General features: G+C 34.8%; 1 protein-coding gene across 6 annotated transcripts in view; it reads right to left on the bottom strand.

The window, feature by feature from the left end:
• The window catches only part of SLC30A9 (solute carrier family 30 member 9), a 62,212-nt gene that overhangs the window by 18,412 nt on the left and 22,665 nt on the right, over positions 1 to 21,135 (bottom strand). For 5 of the 6 annotated variants that reach the window (XR_012673488.1, XM_075148982.1, XM_075148978.1 and 2 more), the window contains exons 3-12: positions 17,853 to 17,915; positions 14,764 to 14,863; positions 13,270 to 13,362; positions 12,791 to 12,873; positions 11,340 to 11,398; positions 10,548 to 10,615; positions 5,734 to 5,836; positions 2,312 to 2,367; positions 825 to 960; positions 379 to 418 (exon numbers count right to left, since the gene is read on the bottom strand). Coding sequence is in view for 5 of the 6 variants with exons in the window: in XM_075148982.1 (XP_075005083.1) it covers positions 379 to 418; positions 825 to 960; positions 2,312 to 2,367; positions 5,734 to 5,836; positions 10,548 to 10,615; positions 11,340 to 11,398; positions 12,791 to 12,873; positions 13,270 to 13,362; positions 14,764 to 14,863; positions 17,853 to 17,915 (801 nt within the window). In the remaining variant the exon portion in view is untranslated. The remainder of the gene's footprint in view (positions 1 to 378; positions 419 to 824; positions 961 to 2,311; positions 2,368 to 5,733; positions 5,837 to 10,547; positions 10,616 to 11,339; positions 11,399 to 12,790; positions 12,874 to 13,269; positions 13,363 to 14,763; positions 14,864 to 17,852; positions 17,916 to 21,135) is intronic. The other variant, XM_075148980.1, reaches the window with a different exon arrangement.

Below are 21,135 nucleotides of genomic sequence, written 5' to 3'. Positions count from 1 at the left end.
AGGGAAATTTTCTTTATATCATAGCAACAAATCATCAAGAAAGCTCTGATTATTGGTACTTTGAATAATGACAAAGCATAAAGTTACCTTCTTTTCTACCTGCGTATCTCCCATACAAATCAGAACAGTTATATTCACTGATAGTGACCAAAAAGGCATTCTAGGTATACTTTCCAAATGATGTGTTCTTCAATTTATTATATAGACAGATAAGAAAAAAATTTTCCCACTTTTGTTTGTTTGTTTACAACACAAGTATTTGCAATAGAGCTCAAAACTTTACTGTGTAAGCAAGGACCAATTATTACTGTAATTACTCACATTGTACTCTTAGAGATTACAAATACTTAAATAGAAATTTTTCTTGAAACTGCATACCTCCTTCAGATACCAATGACCCTGCCAAAATGCAGTATGCCTGTATGGGGCAAAAAAGTCTCAATTATTATGTTATATGCATATTTGTACAGATCTCTTCACCATACACTATCCAAATGCAGCATTCCAGAACCTCATTACGCACTGTAGCTGTCCCTAAACAGAAAGCAACCAACAATATTTGAATTATGCAATATATTGCAAAATAGGAAAGGAGGACCTCTTGGGAGGTGTGAAGACGATGCAGGATTTAAAGAACAGCTCATTTTGCTATAAGATCAGCTATAGTTTAACATGATTTTTTCCTTAAAACGCATTCTCATTAAGGATGGTTTCAGTTAATTGTGCTGGGATTCAAACTGACTCAGGAAGTGAATTTCAGACTGTGCCATTATTTTCTATTAAGTCACCAGTGTTAGATACAATATCAAACAAGATTAGCTTACCCAGAGAAGAGATTCTATAGGATGAGGATGGAGTAAACCTATGATCCCATGATACCAAGACAGTCCTGCACCCATCATGAAAATCCCCACTCCACTAATCAGGGAGGCAATGTAGCGCATGTTTGTGAAACCATACCTAGATGAAAACAAAGCAAGTGATTTAGGAAAATAAGATTCTTTATCTCTGCAAACATATCTACAAGTTTTTTCCATTAATTTTTACATGTCTTAAATTATCATCATATGACTGGGCATCTATTTAAGACAAAGCTGCTAAATCCAACCTAATCCAAAAAAAAAGCCACCTGGAAAAGGATATCTACAACACGCAAGAACATCAAGCACAGATATTCTTCTAATGCGTTTTTAAACAAGCTATTTACACAGCTGTATTAGCTCTTGTGCAAAGACTGAGGATTTTACTACTGTAAAAAAAAAATTCATACATCACTTTTACATTTTATTGAAATGCTACTTCTAAATGAAAACTCTAGCCTTATAGGCAGCCAGTCTACATATTTTATAATTCTAATTTAAAGGGAATAAAATTTGTGACATCTTTAAGTAGTTCAGCTAACTGCAGACATTCAACACTTGCAGTTTTTAAGAGCAGTGGGAAGAGCTAAAGCAATATTAAAAGTGTACATCTATTCCTTTTTTTGGTATTAACTGCTCCTACAAACAGTACGTTCCTTTAGCAACATTTAAAAACCAATAGTACAAAAGACTATATTGAGGAAGAAGGGGAAAGAGAGAGAGAGAGGGGAAGGAGATACCACAAATATTTAGACAAATTTGAGTTTAAAATAGTTTTCAAACTAACTGATGCTCTTAATGAAGAAAAGCTTAACTAATTCTGTAAATTAGAAGTATTTTGAACTGGTGCTTAAAGTATGAATGACTTGCCCAAACATGTGAAACGTAAAGCAGGTCAACACAAGGAAAATATCATGGAGAGTATAGCTTCTAACTTTCATGAAGTTGGAAGAACTTATCAATAATATCCTTATTAGTCAGATAAAAACAGAGAGTAGTTTAAGTCAAACACATCTCCTTAGACACAAGTAGCTGCCTTGCAGAAAAGCACTTTGTTGAAAATAGGAAGAGCACAGTATTTTTTATTTTTAAAAAATCTTGTCATGCACATGAACAGTGTTTAAAACCAAAGTAAATCTATCCATTGGAAGAGGTAAGAGCCCAGAATAACTTAAAGAAATAATGTCTATTAAAATAATACACATCAAAAAGCATACCACAAAAAAAAAAAAAAAATCATTAAATATAACATGCATCAAGCCACTGAAGCTACAACTCTGGCAGTTTGGAAGAAATCCCTTTTCTTATTTTATCTATTGTAAAGTCAGAAACAATGCGTTTCAGAAATGATACGAAACAGCAGATTAAAAAGAACAAGGTGATGCACAAACAAGAACTGATCTTACTCCTATATATAATTACCAAAATCATTATTTACTCAAAAAGCTTACGGATGACTAGGGTCAGGCGTCCTTGCAGACTGACTGATGCCCAAAGCTAGCAATGCCTATTTAGGACAAAAGGAAAAAACCTTTGTTAAAAAAAAATAAATAAATTTAGAAATATTCTATATCAATTGAACTTGAAAGATAAAGGCAGATGCAATTTGCTGATCTGCACATATCCTTTGTTACTGATATTTTATTAGAGTTGGAATATAATCCTCAAAATCTTTCATCTAAATCTACCACCCCAAAAAAAAAGTTAATTATACCTATATATATAAAATATACATAGACAATTATATAGTGTGTGTATATATATAATTACTGTTAATTATAATTTTAGAATTGCAACTGAAAGTGAACATTACATGCAATCGCAAGTGTTGTTGCTCTGCTTCAATGTGAAGGAATGAAGTCGTTCAGGGAACAAAGCTATTTAAATAAATCCCTCTTGAAGAGAAATTATACAGAGACTATGGTGATACCATACTACGTTTAACACAGTAATTTTACACTGCAGCTTCTTTCAGTAGTGAACTTCGTATTCTCCAAACTAAAGAAAAACATTATTTTGAAGGAAGAAATAAAAACCTCTTGCTATCTAAATGGCCTATTTGGGATATATTTAATTAGGCATGTATTAAACTACTGATGCAGCAAGTTATAAATCTGGACCTCAATTTTGCAAAGCACATGCTTTGTTTTAGGACTATGAATTATTGAAACGTAATAACAAGTATTAAAATTTAGACACTTTAGTCTTCGCAGCAGCAAGCTGCTTTGAGGCAGCAAGGTTTCTCCTGTGTTTTTCCCGAAACCACATACCCAAATATTTGAGGAAAACCCCCCCGCATTTCCAGTGGAACATTTAACTTTCACAATTAAAAACCAGAATAGCTCTTCCACATATAAGTGGTAGATAATTCCACTATCAAAGTTGGTTCACCTATAAATTGACACACTCGGCCAAATGAAAATCACATACTTAAGGCTGCCTCCCCATAAATTTCTTTATCAGTTGAGTTAGTAGCACCCCTGTCTTCACTTTACAGCTGGAACAGATGAAAGGTTGTGTAAAACCATTAACAGAAAAATAGCAAACAAAATATGAGTCCTCAACTCAGTCTTTCTGGACAGAGAAGCATACTAAGTACAACTGAAGCACAAAGGTAGCCAAAATTATGTTAAAATGCTTTTTAAGATATTAAGTCTGCTCTAAGGTTCCATACATTCCTCAGATTTGGAGGAGCACAAGACTGTGTCATTTTAGGAGTCACAAGCTATCCAAGGACTCCTCTTGCTTGAGCTGCAGGAGGGTTTCAGCCACTCATCTTTAAGTACTTTTTTTTGTTTCCAAAGCCTTGCTATATCAAAAACTGCAACAGGAAAGATTCCTTCTACACTGGGAGAAGGGGAAATTTCAAGGTCTTGTAATGTATGCCTCAAGCATACTAAAGAAAATAGTGGAAAAAACAACATTAATTTTGTCCCTGCACCCTAATATTACGTGCCCAGCTCTGAGTCTGCCATACCACCTTATCAAAGTAAATGTGCCAGGTATGCGGCTACTTGTGCTGTGAGAGGCTGCTAAGGCAGTCTAGGAATAGAAAAAGAAACTGAGATGCTCAAATTCTCATCATTATTCTACCAAAAGATGACTAAGCAACAAAGTCTGTCATTCTATCACAATAACTGACAAGAAAAGTATTTCAAGTTAACATTTAAAATAAGAAAGAGGTATACTTTGTACATCATCTTAGTTTCAAGTTCCACTTCCAATTCACGAAGCAGCTGGGTATAGTTTTGCTACAACTTCTCTCTTTCAACTCATTTCTAAAAAAACTTAAGAATCTACATTCTGACTTGTCTCATTCTTACCCTAATACAAATTAAAAAACGTTATCTGGACAGGCCCTCAATAATACTTTATGACGACCAATACAGCATTCTTGTCGAGGAGGGGCAGGGAGCAACGCAGAGAGGAATGAGCATGTAACCCAAATTACTGAGATTTTGTTCTGACACCACTTCCTAAAGATAACGCTGGTCACATTATGCATATGCATTGTGACAAACAAAATTAAGCCTGTCTTAGGGACTTATTTCCTAATGTTTGTATATTTGACTAATATTATAACCCGTTTAACATTTTAGTGCACTTTCATCTCGATAGTTATAGGGAAAAGAAATTGCAACTGAAGTACGGAACCATTAATCACATGAAAAAACAATAGTTTAGAAAAAAACAGAAGTAATTGGGGCAGGTGGTTTGAAATAACGTAGATGTATTACAAATAGTATTATTTTAGCAGAAATACTAGTCCAAACACCATTCAAATAGAATTTATTTATAATTACAGGTGACTCTTTCTAGATTCCTTCTGCATTTAAGGCTTCTAGACTATGTCAGTTATTTTACTGTTAGCTTATAAACCCTCCATCAAATTACTGGCATCAATACAAAAAGAAATAAAAGAGCAGCTAGATAAACCTGTAGAAACCACTAGCTGAAACCACTAGTTTTGGCAAGTAAATTTGCAACAGAGTAACAACAGCTTTGCACTCAGATTGGGGAACAGCAGAAAGAGATCTGGGCTTAGCAATATTTCTAAAGTAATGTGAATTTCTGACAAAACATGCCTTCATCTGCCTACAGTTTGATAAAAACTGTATATAACAAAAACATTACTTTAAGTGAGATTCGCTTTTGTGTCTAGGAAGCTAAAAAATATACATGTATACTACACACACACAGAAAAGAGTACATCTTCCTCCCACTGCATGTACACAAAGCTTGTCACACTCTGGGCAGACTTTGTAATCGGAATGATTGAAACCAGAGATTATTTAGTAATAAAGTAAAAAAAAAATTAGTAATACAGTAAAAAAGTAAAAAACAAGAACACCCTCTCCCAGATGAAACAGTTTATTTAAAAAACACTGTTAAGACCGTTTTGCCTCAAAATTAAATAGTCATTAGATTAACTACTAGCTTTTTTCCTCCTAGAATATATTACTATTAATTCTAGGAAGGACGTAAACCATACAAAACAGTACAAAAACAATCACAGGTATTGAACAAGAAGAGCACTGTAAATACACACCACAACAGAATCTGAGAGTCATTTTTAATAAGAGTTGGGGCTAATAAACTTGGAATTTCTAGGCTTCTCTACAATGCCGATGTTATCTATGAGCAAACTTTGTAAAGAAAAACAAAGTATTTTGCCATGTGCTCTAGTCCTCCTAAATAAAATACTGTTTTTCATTTCTCTGGTGTTTACTATTTAGACAGTATAGACAAACTAAGGAACACTAGTAGATTGAATTACTGCTTTCAAGAGTAACACAATTACTATAAGTATCTGTCTCTATTCCTGAAAAATTATTACAAGTGCTAACTTAAGCAGAATGGAAAACACACTCACCTGGTTACATGTGTCTGCTAAAGAATGTATGGCTTCTGAAAACATACTTGCAGAACCCGTGTAAACCCAAGCAAGTAGCTTAAAGAAAAAATTCAACCCATTTCTGAAAACAAAGAGAAGAAATAAGCTAAAGAACAACAGAATATTTGGTCTTTAATATTTTCAGCAAAACCACAAGTGCTGTATAGTCATGCACTACCTGACAGCAAGTGGTGAAACCAAATACCAGTTTAATCATTAGAGACCTGTACAGGCAGATAAGGCCTACACATTTTCTGCATGGTTACTGTTAAAAAGCCCTTTCAGCTAAACTTGATACGTAAAGATACACAATTTATTTTTCTAAAATCATTAACTTCTAAGCAGTCCTGAATAAGTTACACTTCCTGAAAACTACCATCACATTCACTACGCAGAACAACTAATTGCCTACCAATGGGAGAATACAAGCCTTAATGATTTCCTTTTCTCTTTCTTCAATCCTTTCCCTCCTAATACTGGAGTGCAAGGTTCCCCACTTCAATCTCAGCTTGGGCAACTCCCAGTAGGATACAAATGTAAGACAACAGACACGAAGACAAAGCTGTCATTAGATTACGCTGTAAAAATTATCTATGGAACTTCCCCATTAAGATGTCCAGTGTGACTTGTCAAGTCTTTTTTAGGTTACGAGCTCACTGGAGTAAGCATTGTGTTATGTTGTACAGAGAACGGTAACTATTAGCACTAGAATCCAAGTCTACATTCTCACTTCAAACATTCATTATCAGAATCAGTAGGTTAATTGTTACAATCATATTGCAAAGAAAATCAGACTAGAGGATTATAACATTCTCCTCTACCTTTTTTAATATATTTGAGTTTAGCTTCTTGGCAATTTTTTGAAGTATTCAAATTAAATTAAGTGTTATAAATAAGTATTAACAACATCTTGTAGCTGCATTTTTAAACAACCATGTGCCAAAAAATTGTATTTAAGTTAGAGGAAGAACAAGTCGATCCCCTTGCCATACACCAAATTAGATAGTTGATTAAATAACACTCATTTCCAAGGTAATTCTTAAAGAATTTCTGTGAAAGTACATCCACTTCTTCAAGCAAAAGGTAGCACTGTTTTCTATGCCTCCTTCCATCCAAGGACCTGAATGTGCTTTACATTTTTTACTTTAGTCTCATTACCTCATGAGATGGTGAAGCATCACCATAATTTATAGGTGGAAAGTAAAAAAATGTGGAAGTTAGTGGATAACCCAAGAAGAAAAGAAGGCTTTTGTAACACTAAAATTCAAACTCCCTGCGTTAATTACAAGTTTTTCCAACTCACAGCATAGTACATCTTTAGCACAGAAAGAAAATGAAATAAATTACAGTGGGATTCATGAGCACAGTCTCTTGACTTTTGTATTGTTCTTCCCAATGTTGTATTAATGGAGCTGACAGCTTATTTGAAGGTACAATTCAGTTGTGGGGCCCCCACCTGTTCAGATGACACAATAGGCACTCAGCTGCTATTTTATGTCACCCCTACAAATTCCAAAAACTAAAACATCCTAGAAATCTAAAAAGAAACCTCACTAAGATTTTCAAATGTCAGGCCGAGCAAAATCAATCTGTTAATGATGTCCAGTAAGTTGGAGACATAGGATAGAAAGATGAAGAGTACTACATGGGCAATAATTACAAAAAAACTAGTGAGCCTACAGAACCATCAAGCCTATTTAGTGTTTCCTGTCTGACTAGACGTTCACATCAACACAGTCAGTTTTGGGGAAAAAAAGTCAGGTTTTTACTACAAGTAAAATATGTATTGCTTTAAAAGCAAATTCAACACTGCATTTGAAAATAATAAGCCCTATGAAACCCTAAATTCTATTGAAGAAATACTACTAAGATTTTAAACAGCAAAAGAAAAATAATCCAAAACCAGCAAGTTCTGAGAGGGCAGGTAAATTACTCTCAATCAGTTTGAAACAAAGTTATCTTTTACATCAGTGACCACCAATTCAGAAAGTATTTTCTCTGTTGTACTGAAATGAACTGAACTGACTGGTTTAGCTACCTCATTTCTATCTGCATGGACCTGAAAGAGTAGGAAATCTTAATAGAACTTAAACCAAAGCCAGGTAAAGACTGAAAAAGATTTATTGTAATGTTTTGGACATCATGCCAAGAAATAACAAAAAAAACAAACCCCATGATTCATTAGACAATTCTCTTGCTTATTAAACCTACTACTATACAGCATTTTCTAATAAGCCTCTCTTCTGCACCTATAAAATAAGCAGTTTCATTCAACACAACTCTTTATAACTGTATTCCAAAGTCCACATAGGAAGCAGACATTCACCAACAAAATGGGGGGGCAGTAATAAAAAAAGTGTTTAAACAGATATACATCTTCCTTGCTGTCAGAAATCTTGTCAATTTTAGTGTAAAGTCTAAATTTAATTGGTAACTTTAAAATGTACTGATACATGAACAGAATCAGCCTTTCTTTGGAAAAAAATGCCAAAACCACACAAATGCAAAAGTAGATCAAAATCAATTATTCAAATCAAGGTTCCTAACTTAACAATTTAAATTACAATTAAAACAAATTCAGATAAATCCATCCTGACTGAACTGTAAACTTGGAAAAATTAAAGGGCATTAATACTTGCTTTTACATATTTATCATTCCAAATTTGTTTCAAAGATAACCACCTCAAAACCCCAAGGTGTATATGGGGAACAGGAATTACAGGGGATTGAGAAATATACACAGGGAGTTGTACCATCATGTGATTGCTCACTTTTCATACTCTACCTTACCTTACCTGGTCTGATTTACACAACCATCCCTGTCTACCTACATAAAATATTTAGGCTTTTGAAGAAAGGACAGTAAAAAAGTAAGTGTCAAAATTAAAAAAATCAAACTGAAAATACTCAACTCCATTATGAATCTACAGAAAAAATCTTCTATTTAGGTTCTAGATTTGAGAGCTAAACACATTTCATCACATCTATTTCCACAGAAGCAGTAACATTACTAACATCCTTGACCGCTAGTATTTTTAAAAAAAATATTATATACTGTGCAAACTTTGTATTGTTTAAAATCACTTCAACAATGCCAGACCCTGAAAAATGCTTTGCAATAATAGATCATTCCCTTTCTGATAAAAAACATTACTTTCCTGTATTTCTGTAACAGAGCTTCAAAGTTTTTCCTCGCACACAGAATTCTATTAACAACATAGAGTATGCCAGTGCAGCTGATCTATACATTCATACGTGGACCCGTAGAGAAGAACTCTGCTTTTCATTGAACCACATTTCGTCCTCACTGGGGAAGCCTGAAGTTTGTGAAAAGCCTACTAAATCATTCCAACTGGAGAAGTTAAGACAGATTGGCTTTTCTGACCCAAAACCAGAACCCATTAAAAATCATTCTGATGTCAAGAAGATCAGGGCCACAAACAGAGGAGCACTGATGGTGGCCTTGACTTAAATCTCTGAAAAGTCATTAGGTATTTGAGGGCCAGGAGATCCTTTAACTTCTAAAAAAGCTCCACAAAAAGATGATGGAGGAACAACACAGGCTCTACAAACTTCTGCTGGCCTGGCTGCCAGGCATTCATCTATAGAAGTACCTAATCATCAAAAAGGTATTTATGAAGGGAAGAGAGTACAATGTTTATAGCAATGCCCTATTTACAAAGCAGGAGGAAAGGTCAGTTTTCACTAGACCGTTGTAAGAAAATGAAGGAGGTGGAAGTGACCATACAACATCTCTCCCCCTCCCCCCCTTTTTTTTCTTTTCATTAGAAACATCCATACTAGATAACAAAGGAGGTGGAAGTGACCATACAACATCCCCCCCCTTTTTTTTTTCTTTTTTTTTTTTTCTTTTCATTAGAAACATCCATACTAGCAGTTCTTGTATGTTTTTAACCTAGAAAGCTCTGAACAGTTACTAGTAGAATTCTCAATAAAGAAAGAGGGAGGTTTTCAGTCAAACGAGCTTTGTGGTTTTTTCCCCCAAGCAAAAAGCATATAGTTTTGTAGGAAAACTCAAAGTTATTTGCTGCTCAAAATGTTGTTTCCTGTGCCAAAAAAGCATTTTCCTTATGTTTCTATTTTGCTCCCTTATATCAATAGTGTCTTAGCAAATAAATACCTTTTATAAAATCAAATTTATTTTAAAAATTCACAGGTTTTATGGCAAATAAATTTTAGCCATCATTTCCTGAGAAAAACTTAACACACTTCTGTGTATTTCATGCCAGATAGTCTCTGTGTTCATTTGCTCTAAATCAAGATCATCAGTTTAATTTTGTTTCATTCAAACTTGTAAGACATGTGAAAGGCAAAAACCTCCTAAAATATCCCCTTTTCAGTTAGAGACGAAAAGAGTTGAATAACAGCAGAAAGAGAAAAGTGAATTCTTTTATGTTGGTTATATGGAAGAATGTTTAAAACATATGAAAAACTTCTCTCAAGAAGGAGCAAGAAAAAAGGAAAACTTTAAATGCCTGCCTCTCCATGTCCTTCAAAACTTTAGTTTTCACTTTAATAAACTGTTTAGTCTGATCCACTTCAAAAGAATTACCTCGTCTCTGACCAGAGATATATTCTATCCCTGATCTCTCTATATATATTTACCTAAATTCTCTCCCATCAACAATGAATAAACAAATCTGTTAACTTCAGTAACAGAGACACAGGTATCTTTAGCTTGAATAGACAGACCGTTCTCATTTCCAGGATAATAAAAATAAATTGTTTTATACTTGCATAAACAAAACTTTTTTTTTTTTTTTTAAACTTACATGCAAATAGCTACCATTACCACCTTCCCTGGTCCCTTGAAAAACATAGCTGCTGCACTGGAGCGTGGCTACATAAAGAAATAAGAGAATATTAAAATAAAATAACCAAATCTTGACCTCATGAAGGACATACCATACAAATTATTAAAAAAAAACACTGCAGTTCCCTATATTGCAAATGTGAAGCTACAGTCCTTGAAGCCTTCTAATTTACTACTGAATACTCACCCAAACTGCAGTTGGGTCTTGAATATATCTACAAATGGGTGGCTACAAAAAGGATAAACAACCAACAAAGCCTCCAGCAGGGGCCACTGCAACCATAAGGACAGGAGCCAGCTGTGCAGCAGAAAGATTAACAAATCATTCTACCATAGCAGAGCACTTGGATCTGGGGAATGGGTCTGCTTAAGCAAAGAAGGGCCAGTAGGGCACAGAGCACAATGTTGATGTTTTCTTTCAATTAACAAAATATTTACTAAACATGGTTATAGGCTATAGATGAAATCACAGATACAGCTGCAATTTTGTTAATAACACAGCTTTTGACTAAAAGGAAAAAAAAACCTTACTGGTGGATTACACTGCCACAGTAGGAACCCATTTAAACTGGCATGATAATATTTACCACTGCATTACAGTCAGAGTCTGGTATATTACAGTGCAAATAAATCTTCCAATAATATTCAGTTAGTTAAGCTTACGCAATCGTTTCGCAACTTCTTCCTTCAAAAGGCGTCATAGTACATCTCGTGGCATGTTTCTAGCCAAAAACTTTAAAACATTTCTTACCTTAGTATTTCCAAAGAACTCCTTGTATTCCCTCAACAGCCTTTGGTTTCTAAATAGATCTGCAATACAAAATTGTTATCATGAATACGTACTAGTAACCAGTAGTTTCAGGAATCGAAGTCTATTTTTTTTTATGCAGCAGCCAACTTCTAGTAAGAGCTACGTGGTCTACCTTCCTTTGTGAAAAACTTCTCTCCTGGTATTGTTAATCAGAAACACATTGTTACATACTCATGCAAAATGCCAAATACAATCTGTTATGATCCTATACGTTGTTGCCATTTCTACAAAGAAAGGATGATACACAGAAGGAAAAACTCAAAATACTCTGCACCAAATCCAGGTATTCTACTGCCCCCCTCAACCATGAAGGAGAGGGGGGAAGGATGTTTCAAAGCAAGTCTCTTAATGTCAGTATTTTTCCATCCACTAATGATGTTCAGTAACTTCAAAATAAGCATTGGTATACTATACTATCTAGAAGCTGTAATGCTAGCTTCTCCCCTACAAAGTTATACAAAATACATTGTACACAACAATTTAAATAGATTAAAACAGCCAGTGGAGTACAAGGACAGTCTGTAAAAAAAGGGAGTTACCACTTCAAGTATACAATGTTTCAGCATGCTATTATGACTGAGTAGTATTTTTTCAATCTCATTTTTTCTTTATGTCCAAGGTTTATTCTGCTGGTCACTAAAAATTTTGAACCTACTCACCGCACTCTCAGTACAAACACCTACAGGTACCTTAACAAGTGCCTGCAGCTCTAGCCTTTTTACTAGGAGGGTGTTCCAGTGGCACAACTGTTTCAAAAAACAACGAGAAGACCTCTAATTTTAAGGTGCATAATTGGAATAAGTACCTTGAAGCAATATTGCTTCAAATCTCCTGTGATTTTAACTGACTAGACAGACCAAAATCCATTACAAACTACTGATTTGACTGTACCTGTTATTGATAATACCAGCAAGGATGACAACAATAATTCTAAGCAAAAAGATTATTTGGGGGTGTTTCCCCCCCTTCTGAAGCACAAAAGTAAGTTGAATTCATTTCAGAGGAAAAATAAATGAGTAACGGTACGATATCAAGATTTGGATTGATTTTAAGTGTTTTCAAAATTCTCAGTAAAAAAATCCAAAACCATTGAAGATGTCAACTATAATCTAAAAATTGAAAGCCCCTGAAAAAAAACAAAAAGTATAACTATAGATCTCAACTGCATGTATATTCTTGCTGTATCACATAAATGATAAATTGTAAGATAGTAACAGACTATATCTGCATAGATACTAATGTGTTACTCTAACACTATACTATAAAACCTTATCAGTAATTGCTAATTCCAAATTTGTGTGTTCTCAATGAAACAACACACCATCTAGCAGATTTCTAACAATCATACTTTCTTGTTTACATTTGAAGTTATTTGAAAACTCTATACTCACTTTCTCTGTACTTGATCTCTGCCTCTTTACGTCGTTTTCTTTCTCTAGCAAGAGCCTCTGGACTACCCCAAACTTCAAGAGACCTGCACAAAATAAAAGTAACTTAACAATGGCACTACTTACGCAACTTCTTTTCAGTTTGACTACATTACAAATGCCCTTCCTAAAAGCAGAACATCACATCATTCTTTCTGATAAGAAGCCACACAGACTACTTTACAGAATAAAAAGCTGGGCAAGAGGGGGCTGAGGACAAGCATGTAATCTTTGGACACATGAAATATACCCTCCAATTTTATATACACCATGCAATTATTACAATAGTGAGGATATAAAATGTGTTCAGATAGAAAACGGAAAACATTATTGCCCTTTCACATAGTAAACCTGACTTTTAAAAGTTTTTTCTCTCTTTCTCTCTCTCTCATATAATCCATTTTAAATGATCCAAACATTTTCCTTCATAAAAATGTTCTTACTTTGCCTCTACATCCGATCTCAGGTACACAGTGAAAGTCTCAGTGTCATCATGGGGGCTTCGCCGTTTAATTTTCCTCAGCTGGTCTAAATCACTAAGGAAAGTGGACAAAGAGTTTAGTGCAAGAAAAAGTCCATATTATTCTAATTTTACTTTCATGTCTGGGTGGTCTTCCACAATTTTGATATTATTAATTTGCAGTACAAAAAAACTGAAGTTGTTTACTTGAGCCAAACAGAACAGATACGCAACATGAAGCAAGCGATCTCTAGGATGCTATTGAAAACCACTGTGTTTTCCACACTCAAAAGTCCAAATCATGTCCTCACAATATAAAATACTATACATGTAAGACAAAGTAATAAAACATTGAATAATAAAACATCCAATGAATGATCTGCATGTAATTGATAATGTGCGTGAGTGCTAAACAAGAGGGTTCATGGTTTAACATCTCTAAGTGGAAATCAGAAGTCACGTGACATGAAAAGTTAAGAAATTTAACCTCAAAACCTACACAACCAGCACAAGCTGCAAAAGGTTGGAGATAACAAAACTACTTGGGGGAACAGATAATTTTCCTGTGCTGAGCTACACATTAGGGCATCTACATTTAGAAGCATCAGGGATTTTTTTTTCCCCCTTCAATACAACAGAACATTTCATTTTTAGCCCAACCAATTATCGAGTCCTTTTTTCTTTTTTCTTTCCTCCCGCCTCCTCCCCTTTTGGTCAATCCAGCAACACTTTAGCTAGTTATTTTTCTGCACAATAAGCCAGTTATGATAAAAATATGGCAGAGGACTAAGCATAATTTGTCACTGGATTTTCAGCAAAGACCAAGTCTGGTGACATATACTATATGTAAAAACTGGGGAGGAACAATGACAGCATAAGAAGTTATAAACAAAGCTGCTAAGCCTGTAGATTTAATATGGGTCACACACCTAACATGCATGAAATCTGACAGACACCTCAGCTATAGCAATACTTAGTAAGACCTGCTGGCAGGCACGGCACATTGTAAAAGGCAGTAAATATGAATCAAGTAACAATAGTTAGGTTACAATGAACCAGATTATATTTTATTCCAAATTACAGACCTGATGTAACATGAAGTTTCCACTGATCTTTTAGAGATGTCCACATCAAACCATCATGACCCCAAAATGCTGAAACAAGAGTTATTTGCCATTCCCCCCTATAACTAGCTGCTCTAGAGGTAGACTCCCCCCAACGAGATTTATGGTCATATAAGTACAAATACATTACTTTAAGACACAACTACGGAAACATGCAAACTAAGTGAAAATTCCTAATCCACTGTAACACTAAGTAAACAAGAACTAACTTCAGCCACTTATGATGATGTATACCACGAAAACATTTAGAAAAAGTTGCTGTGTAAAATCACTCTACAATCACAATCACTTTTGAAGCACATATTGAACAAACAAATATTCACAATTTAAATTTCAACTCAAACCCATCATACCTGGATTTAAGACAAAACTCATTTATTGCTCTGACTCCAGTGATGAAGTTATTCTGTGTGTATTTTGGTCCATACTCTCTTTTTTTAAGGACTGCTTTCACTTTGAAAGAGAAATAGATAAGCAAGTTAAGTCACTCATGGAGACTACAGCAGTCTACACTTCAAAAGGTAATTAATCTAGTGTCATATCATGATACCTCAAAGTGGAGATCTGAAAAACAATGCTTGTCAATGAGATAGAAAGCCTACAGTGAAGAAAAAGGAATGTTCTTCATTGTAGAAATTAGTAAGAGTAGAATAATTTACCTCCAAAAATGCTACTTGCTAAGTACGCCCTACACACTTAACTGCCACCATCAGCTGCTTCTCCAACTTTGATGTCAGAGATGATGTTGGCTACTAAAGATCGCATTCAAATATGGCAATTTGGAAACCCTTGCTAGAGCAACTGAAATGGCAACATAGAGCTCCATTTCTTTTTTTCCGATACTTAACCAATTCCACCTTCTACAGTGTCCTGGTTTCGGCTGGGGTAGAGTTAATTTTCTTGCTAGTGCTGTGTTTTGGATTTAGTAGGAGAAGAACATTGATAACACACTGATGTTTTTAGTTGTTGCTAAGTAGTCTACTAGTCAAGGACTTTTCAGCTTCCCATGCTCTGCCAGGTGCCCAAGAAGCTGGGAGGGGGCACAGCAAGGACAGCTGACCCAAACTGGCCAAAGGGATATTCCATACCATATGACATAAAGCTCAGTATATAAATAGGAGGCGTGGTCCAGGAAGTAACAGTTGCTCCTTGGGTATCGGTCGGCAGGTGGTGAGCAACTGCATTGTACATCGTTTATTCTGTATATTCTACCATTATTGTTATTATCATTTTCCCTTTCTTTTCTGTTCTATTAAACTGTCTTTACCTCAATCCACAAATTTTACTTTTTTTTTTTCCCCCCTTCCAATTCTCTCTCCCATCCCACTGGGAGGGTAGGGGGAGTGAGCGAGCAGCTGTGTGGTGTTTGGCTGTGTGGTGTTTGGCTGCCTGCTGGGTTAAACCACAACATGCAGATAAGATTTTTGACCTTTGCAGACCATACAGAGAACTGAGACAGACTTATAACATTTTTCTCAACTATCACTGTCAAAATTAGCACACTTAATATTGTGCATTTATAACAATTAAAAATATACATTCTTTATTTATAATGCTTTGTATGTCTAGAAGATGTACTCTCATCACATCAGATTTTCATGCACAAGGAAAAGAATATCACACATATTCAGAAAAAGGATAAATGGATTTTAAATTTATGTCATTATTTCCTGCTTGTCTCTACATAACTTCATCTTATTTTCAAATGCAAGTCACTATACACTCACTTCCATTAAAAACGTTATGCTTATTGGAAGAAGAGTTACAATTGCTGAAGGATATAACATTAAAGAACACTGAAGAGGTGGGGGAAGCAGCAACAGCAGTATGGCAAGTGTTACATAAAGCAGAAATTGAAATCCCCTTTGAGAAATGTCAGGGACCAAGTAGAGAAGTAAAATTTTTAGGTACTTGGTGGATTGCAGGTAGTGCAACAATTCCACCGGACACCCTAAGTAAAATAGAACAATTGCAGATGCCCCAACCTAAGAAAGAATTACAACAGCTTATGGGTACTTTAGGATATTGGAGAAAACATGTATCGGGATTTTCTGTCATTGCTCGTCCACTATATTCACTTTTACGAAAAGGAAAATCATGGGAATGGAATTCAGAACATGAGAGGCAGTCAAAACTCTAATTCAAATTCTGCAGGTGGGATGACTTATGAACACACATGAACTTCCTGCAATCACAGGATTGATATGATTTCTATAGTTTTTCTACAGATTTTCTTAGTCCAGAACTTCTCCTTAAGTCATAGGATACTTACAGAAAGATACTGCATCTAAAGACTTCGAGAAAAATTTTCCCAGAGTTCTAGATTTCTGAGTTTTGAAAATTCAAAGGCAAAATATAGTTTGACACTCAATAATGCACTAACACTACAGATATCAATATTTACCATAATAATCTGATTTCTGTCATCAGTTTGAATTTAAACAATCTACCTTGTATGTTCCCCCTGCATGCATACACTAAGTGACAATAGACCCAAAGAAATTGACATACAGGATGTAAACAAAAGTGTACAGAAAATACACAGAGAGACACTGATCTCACCTTGTTACGAACAAGTATTATGTTTTGATGTTTCTTTAAATTTGGGGAAAGATAGGAAGGAATTTTGATACAGTTTATAGCCTGCTGAGTCACTTTCACGCCAGACTTTTTTTTTTTTAAACGGAGTTTAAAGAGAAATGGCAATTTCTATTTTGATAAAGTTCTTTCCATACATAGAAGGCTAGGAGTGATCAAAAATACAGGAGTTTTTAATAGCATAATTCTCACAATAACATAACAGAAACTATCGGAGTGAAGATGGTGGGAAATCAAGTCATGATAAATTAAAAACATGAAAGTAAGTTATGCTCTTATTTTATCCACTTAAGTTTTTAAACATTGTAACTAAAGACAAAAGCATGTACTTACTACAGGCACAAATGGAACATTACAGGACTCAGACTAGGCAGTTCATGTGGTCAAAATATATTTAGAAGCAACACTGATTAGATTAACTCAGCAATAAGAAGGAACAGAGGAAGACTTAGAACAAGAAACAGGGGAAGATCAAGTATTCAGCTTAGCCACATTAAGTCTGAGATGGTGAATGGACATGCCTAAAAACATGCAAGGAGAACAGACTGTGATAACAGATGAGAAAACAAATTAGAATTTTCCTGACAAACTCATCAGCTTAAATGAAACAATTAAAAACAGACATAGAACAGTGAGTAATTAGAAGGAATACTGCTATATCTGATTTTTCATGAGTCATTTTCAAACAACTGGATACCAAACAAAGTGACATACAAGTGTGTTTTAAAATGTTATTCACATAACTTGTTACACAATTGAAGAGGAACCACAGTTTCCTTACACATATCTTTTTTGACTTCTAGCAGACAGCAATAAAGTTTCAATACAGAAAGTAATTCTTTACCTTTTACTTGGATTGGCTCTTTAAGGAAAGACTGCTTTTGGCCTGCATTGGTCATATCTTGTCCTGTAAAACAAAAATAAAGCTCACTGTAAATATGGAAGTACCTAGTTTTCTTTTTACTAAAGAGTTTGGTTGACTTAACAAAATAAAAATGTATCTTAATATTGCTTTCCACACTGACAATTAAAAAACATTTCTGCTAGATTTCCAACATTTAAAACTCCCAAAATAAAAGACAGAAATAGTGAAACAATAAATAACAAAATAAGATATTTAATATAGCATTGATCAATAAACTCCTAGCAGCTTGCAGAAGAGCACCAACTTGCAACATACTTCAGAAAGTATCCTGAACTTTTAGAAATATTTTAACAGGGTACTTAGAGTTTGGGGCAAGTTTTATGCAAAATTTTAGATTAGTAAATATATTGAATTCTATATAGTTTATGGCTGCTGATCACCCGAGTCTCATAGAGCTTTCAAGCTGTAATTCAATTTTAAGGGACTTAAGCTTTTTCACTTACAAAAAGCTAGCTCCTTAAAATACAAAATATTTAAACTAAAATCCACAACTCTTGTGTCACAAGCTGGAACTAGAATGAAAACAAAGTATTTTAGCTGGTTTTGAAATTTAAGAATATGACTCAATAAAAAGCCAATAAAATATAATTTGCAGTACTGTTAAGTGAATCTTAATATTTGGAAAATAATAAATTCCAGTAATTTCAGTGAGATTTCTACTTAGAAATCAGAAGTACTACTACAAACAAATATCGCATCCTTATCTCATACATCTCGACATAGCTTTCAGAACAAAAACACTATGATTCTAACAAGTCAAACCAACATACCCATTCTTTTGTGCCCTAACACTAACGTTGGAGGTTTGCCACACATCCACAGTCATTAACAAAATTAAAACTGACCTTACTGAAAGTGATATACAAAAAAAAAAGGTGAAGATTTTTCAAGCAGGTTTGTGTTAATTTATGAGATGCTCCTAGCTTAACATGCTACTTAAATTACTCAAAGGTCAGATATTCTTGAAGCTTGGACTACATAAGTATCTTTCCATCACGCAATTAGTTGCTGCCCTAACAGCAACTGAGGACTGATGCTAATAACAATCCAAGTACACTGTCTCAGAAAAATAACACTTACAAATTTATGAAACTGATTTTATTACACAACAAATAAGGCTGGATATAAATAACTAGCATTCCTAAAACAGCCATCCCTATAAGTTATTGTTTGACTTGGAAACAAAAGCAAAAAGCCTTTGCTGTTTCTTTCCTTTCTTTTCTTACCTGGTTTAAAACACCAAGCATCCGATCTATCAATATTCACGATAAAAAAACTTCAGCTAAGATTGCTTAGCAAAAACTGAGTAGTAGCTTCTTTTCAGAAACTGCGTGCAACCATTCATGTCATTAAAAGAAATATCACCAACACAATTTAACAAAAGATTGGGTCATAAGATTTCAGAGGAGGGAAAAAAAAAAAGGCACAAAAATATCAAGATTTATATCTATGCACAGAGGTCTATGTACATCAAGTACCCTTTTAAAGTTCACTACCTTGGCTTAGAGACTGGAAGAAAACACAGTGCACCAGTGAGGCAAAAAAAAATACAGAATACTTCAATTCACAATTACTCTTTTTCAGACAAGCAGAGGTTGATATGATAGAACTTTCAAGATGAATACATTAATATTTTCAATATCACATTAACAGGAAAAGCATTTCCCAAGTTTACTGATAAAGAAATGGAGGTCCAAAAGAGATCCATTATCTGCTAAATATTTAAGTTACTGGAAAAGTACGGCAATCTTTACAAGTAGTATATTACCTTTTCAGAATTCTATCAAAATACCATGGGTTTTTTTAAATAAACAGTAGTAATATGTCCACAATGCATAAGAACGTTCTATCCACTAGGCCCCAGAAAACACCCCCTATATGAAGCGTGCATATAACAACACGCATTCCAAAATAAACTTCAAAGTGATTGTTCACCTATGCACAATATCTCTAGGCTGCAGTTTCATATACACTTGCATACGTCAGCCCCCACTCTCAACAAAAGGTAAGTCTCATGGTGCCCATGTGGTGCAGTTCCACTCAAGGCTTACTACCACTCAAGACCACGCTGCCACAAAAGACAGTGTCTCTCCTCCAGCCATTTTAGAGACAGTGAGCAGGATCAGCTTACTGATCCATCCTACCTCTACCCTAGCTCTGCAAAACAAGAAAGCAATTAATTTTTCACAAAACAGGCCTAAGTGCCATTAATGCCAGCACAAGAGAGGGAGTAATCAGATAGGCATGGGAGAAGGTGGGAACACCCCTTCTGATGACAGTCAACAATTATATGAACTTAAGGCAATCATGAAAGCAATAGTGTAGACTATTTTCACATGTCCGATTTTTAACACCAGTAACTGCACATTAAGAACCCAGAAAATACCAACAACTACAACTGGCTCTACAGTCTTTCACTGTATTCAAGCAGACATTCTTCTGCAAGAATCTCACCCTCTAGCAACCATCTTCAGCTCAAGACTTTCCTAGAAACATAAACGGTCTTAAGTATTATCCTCTTCTAAAATCCAATCACAGACTTAAGAAATAGTATCTAATTGTTACACTTAGAACAACATTTAAGATCCACTTTTGTATTCCAAACGTCAGAAAAGTAACACTCTTAGCTGGTTATAGTTACTAGCTTTTAAAGACTGCTGCAAGCCTCAGGAATTTACAAGTTACTAAAGAAGGAATGAATACCTGCTAACCTGACAACGAAGAGAAGAAAATTTTCTTTAGTAGACCACTTAGTTTTAGACAAAAGCACACAGAAAAAGAGCTTTCATTTTAAAAAGCATTTGTTATCTCTTAAGCACAGTAGTCTTCCAAACATATATCTGTGCAGTCCTACACTTAATAAGCAGAAAAAATAGGATGCTATGATGGAGCAAGGACAAGACAGTTCTGAATTTCACAAGCACCTAACTAGCACAAGATTGACAATCAAATTGAACAGCAAGGAGGGTCAGGTTACATCCATTGTATCAAGTATTTAATGTGAATGCTGCAGGTGTGACAACTGTCAGATTAGAAAACTCCAGCAGATGAAACAGCTCAACCTTCTTTACCAGTCATCTATTGCCTGACCTGGAGAAGTCAGAGTGCTCAGTATTCACACTCATTCAGTCTTTATTACTAGTTCACTTCACACAACAAACCTGAAATACTACAAAAAGAATTCAAGTAAGCAAGCAAAGTG

This window comes from Calonectris borealis, chromosome 4 (genome assembly GCF_964195595.1).
Source record: "Calonectris borealis chromosome 4, bCalBor7.hap1.2, whole genome shotgun sequence".
Taxonomy (NCBI): Eukaryota; Metazoa; Chordata; class Aves; order Procellariiformes; family Procellariidae; genus Calonectris; species Calonectris borealis.
This window is presented reverse-complemented; position numbering and strand designations above follow the sequence as displayed.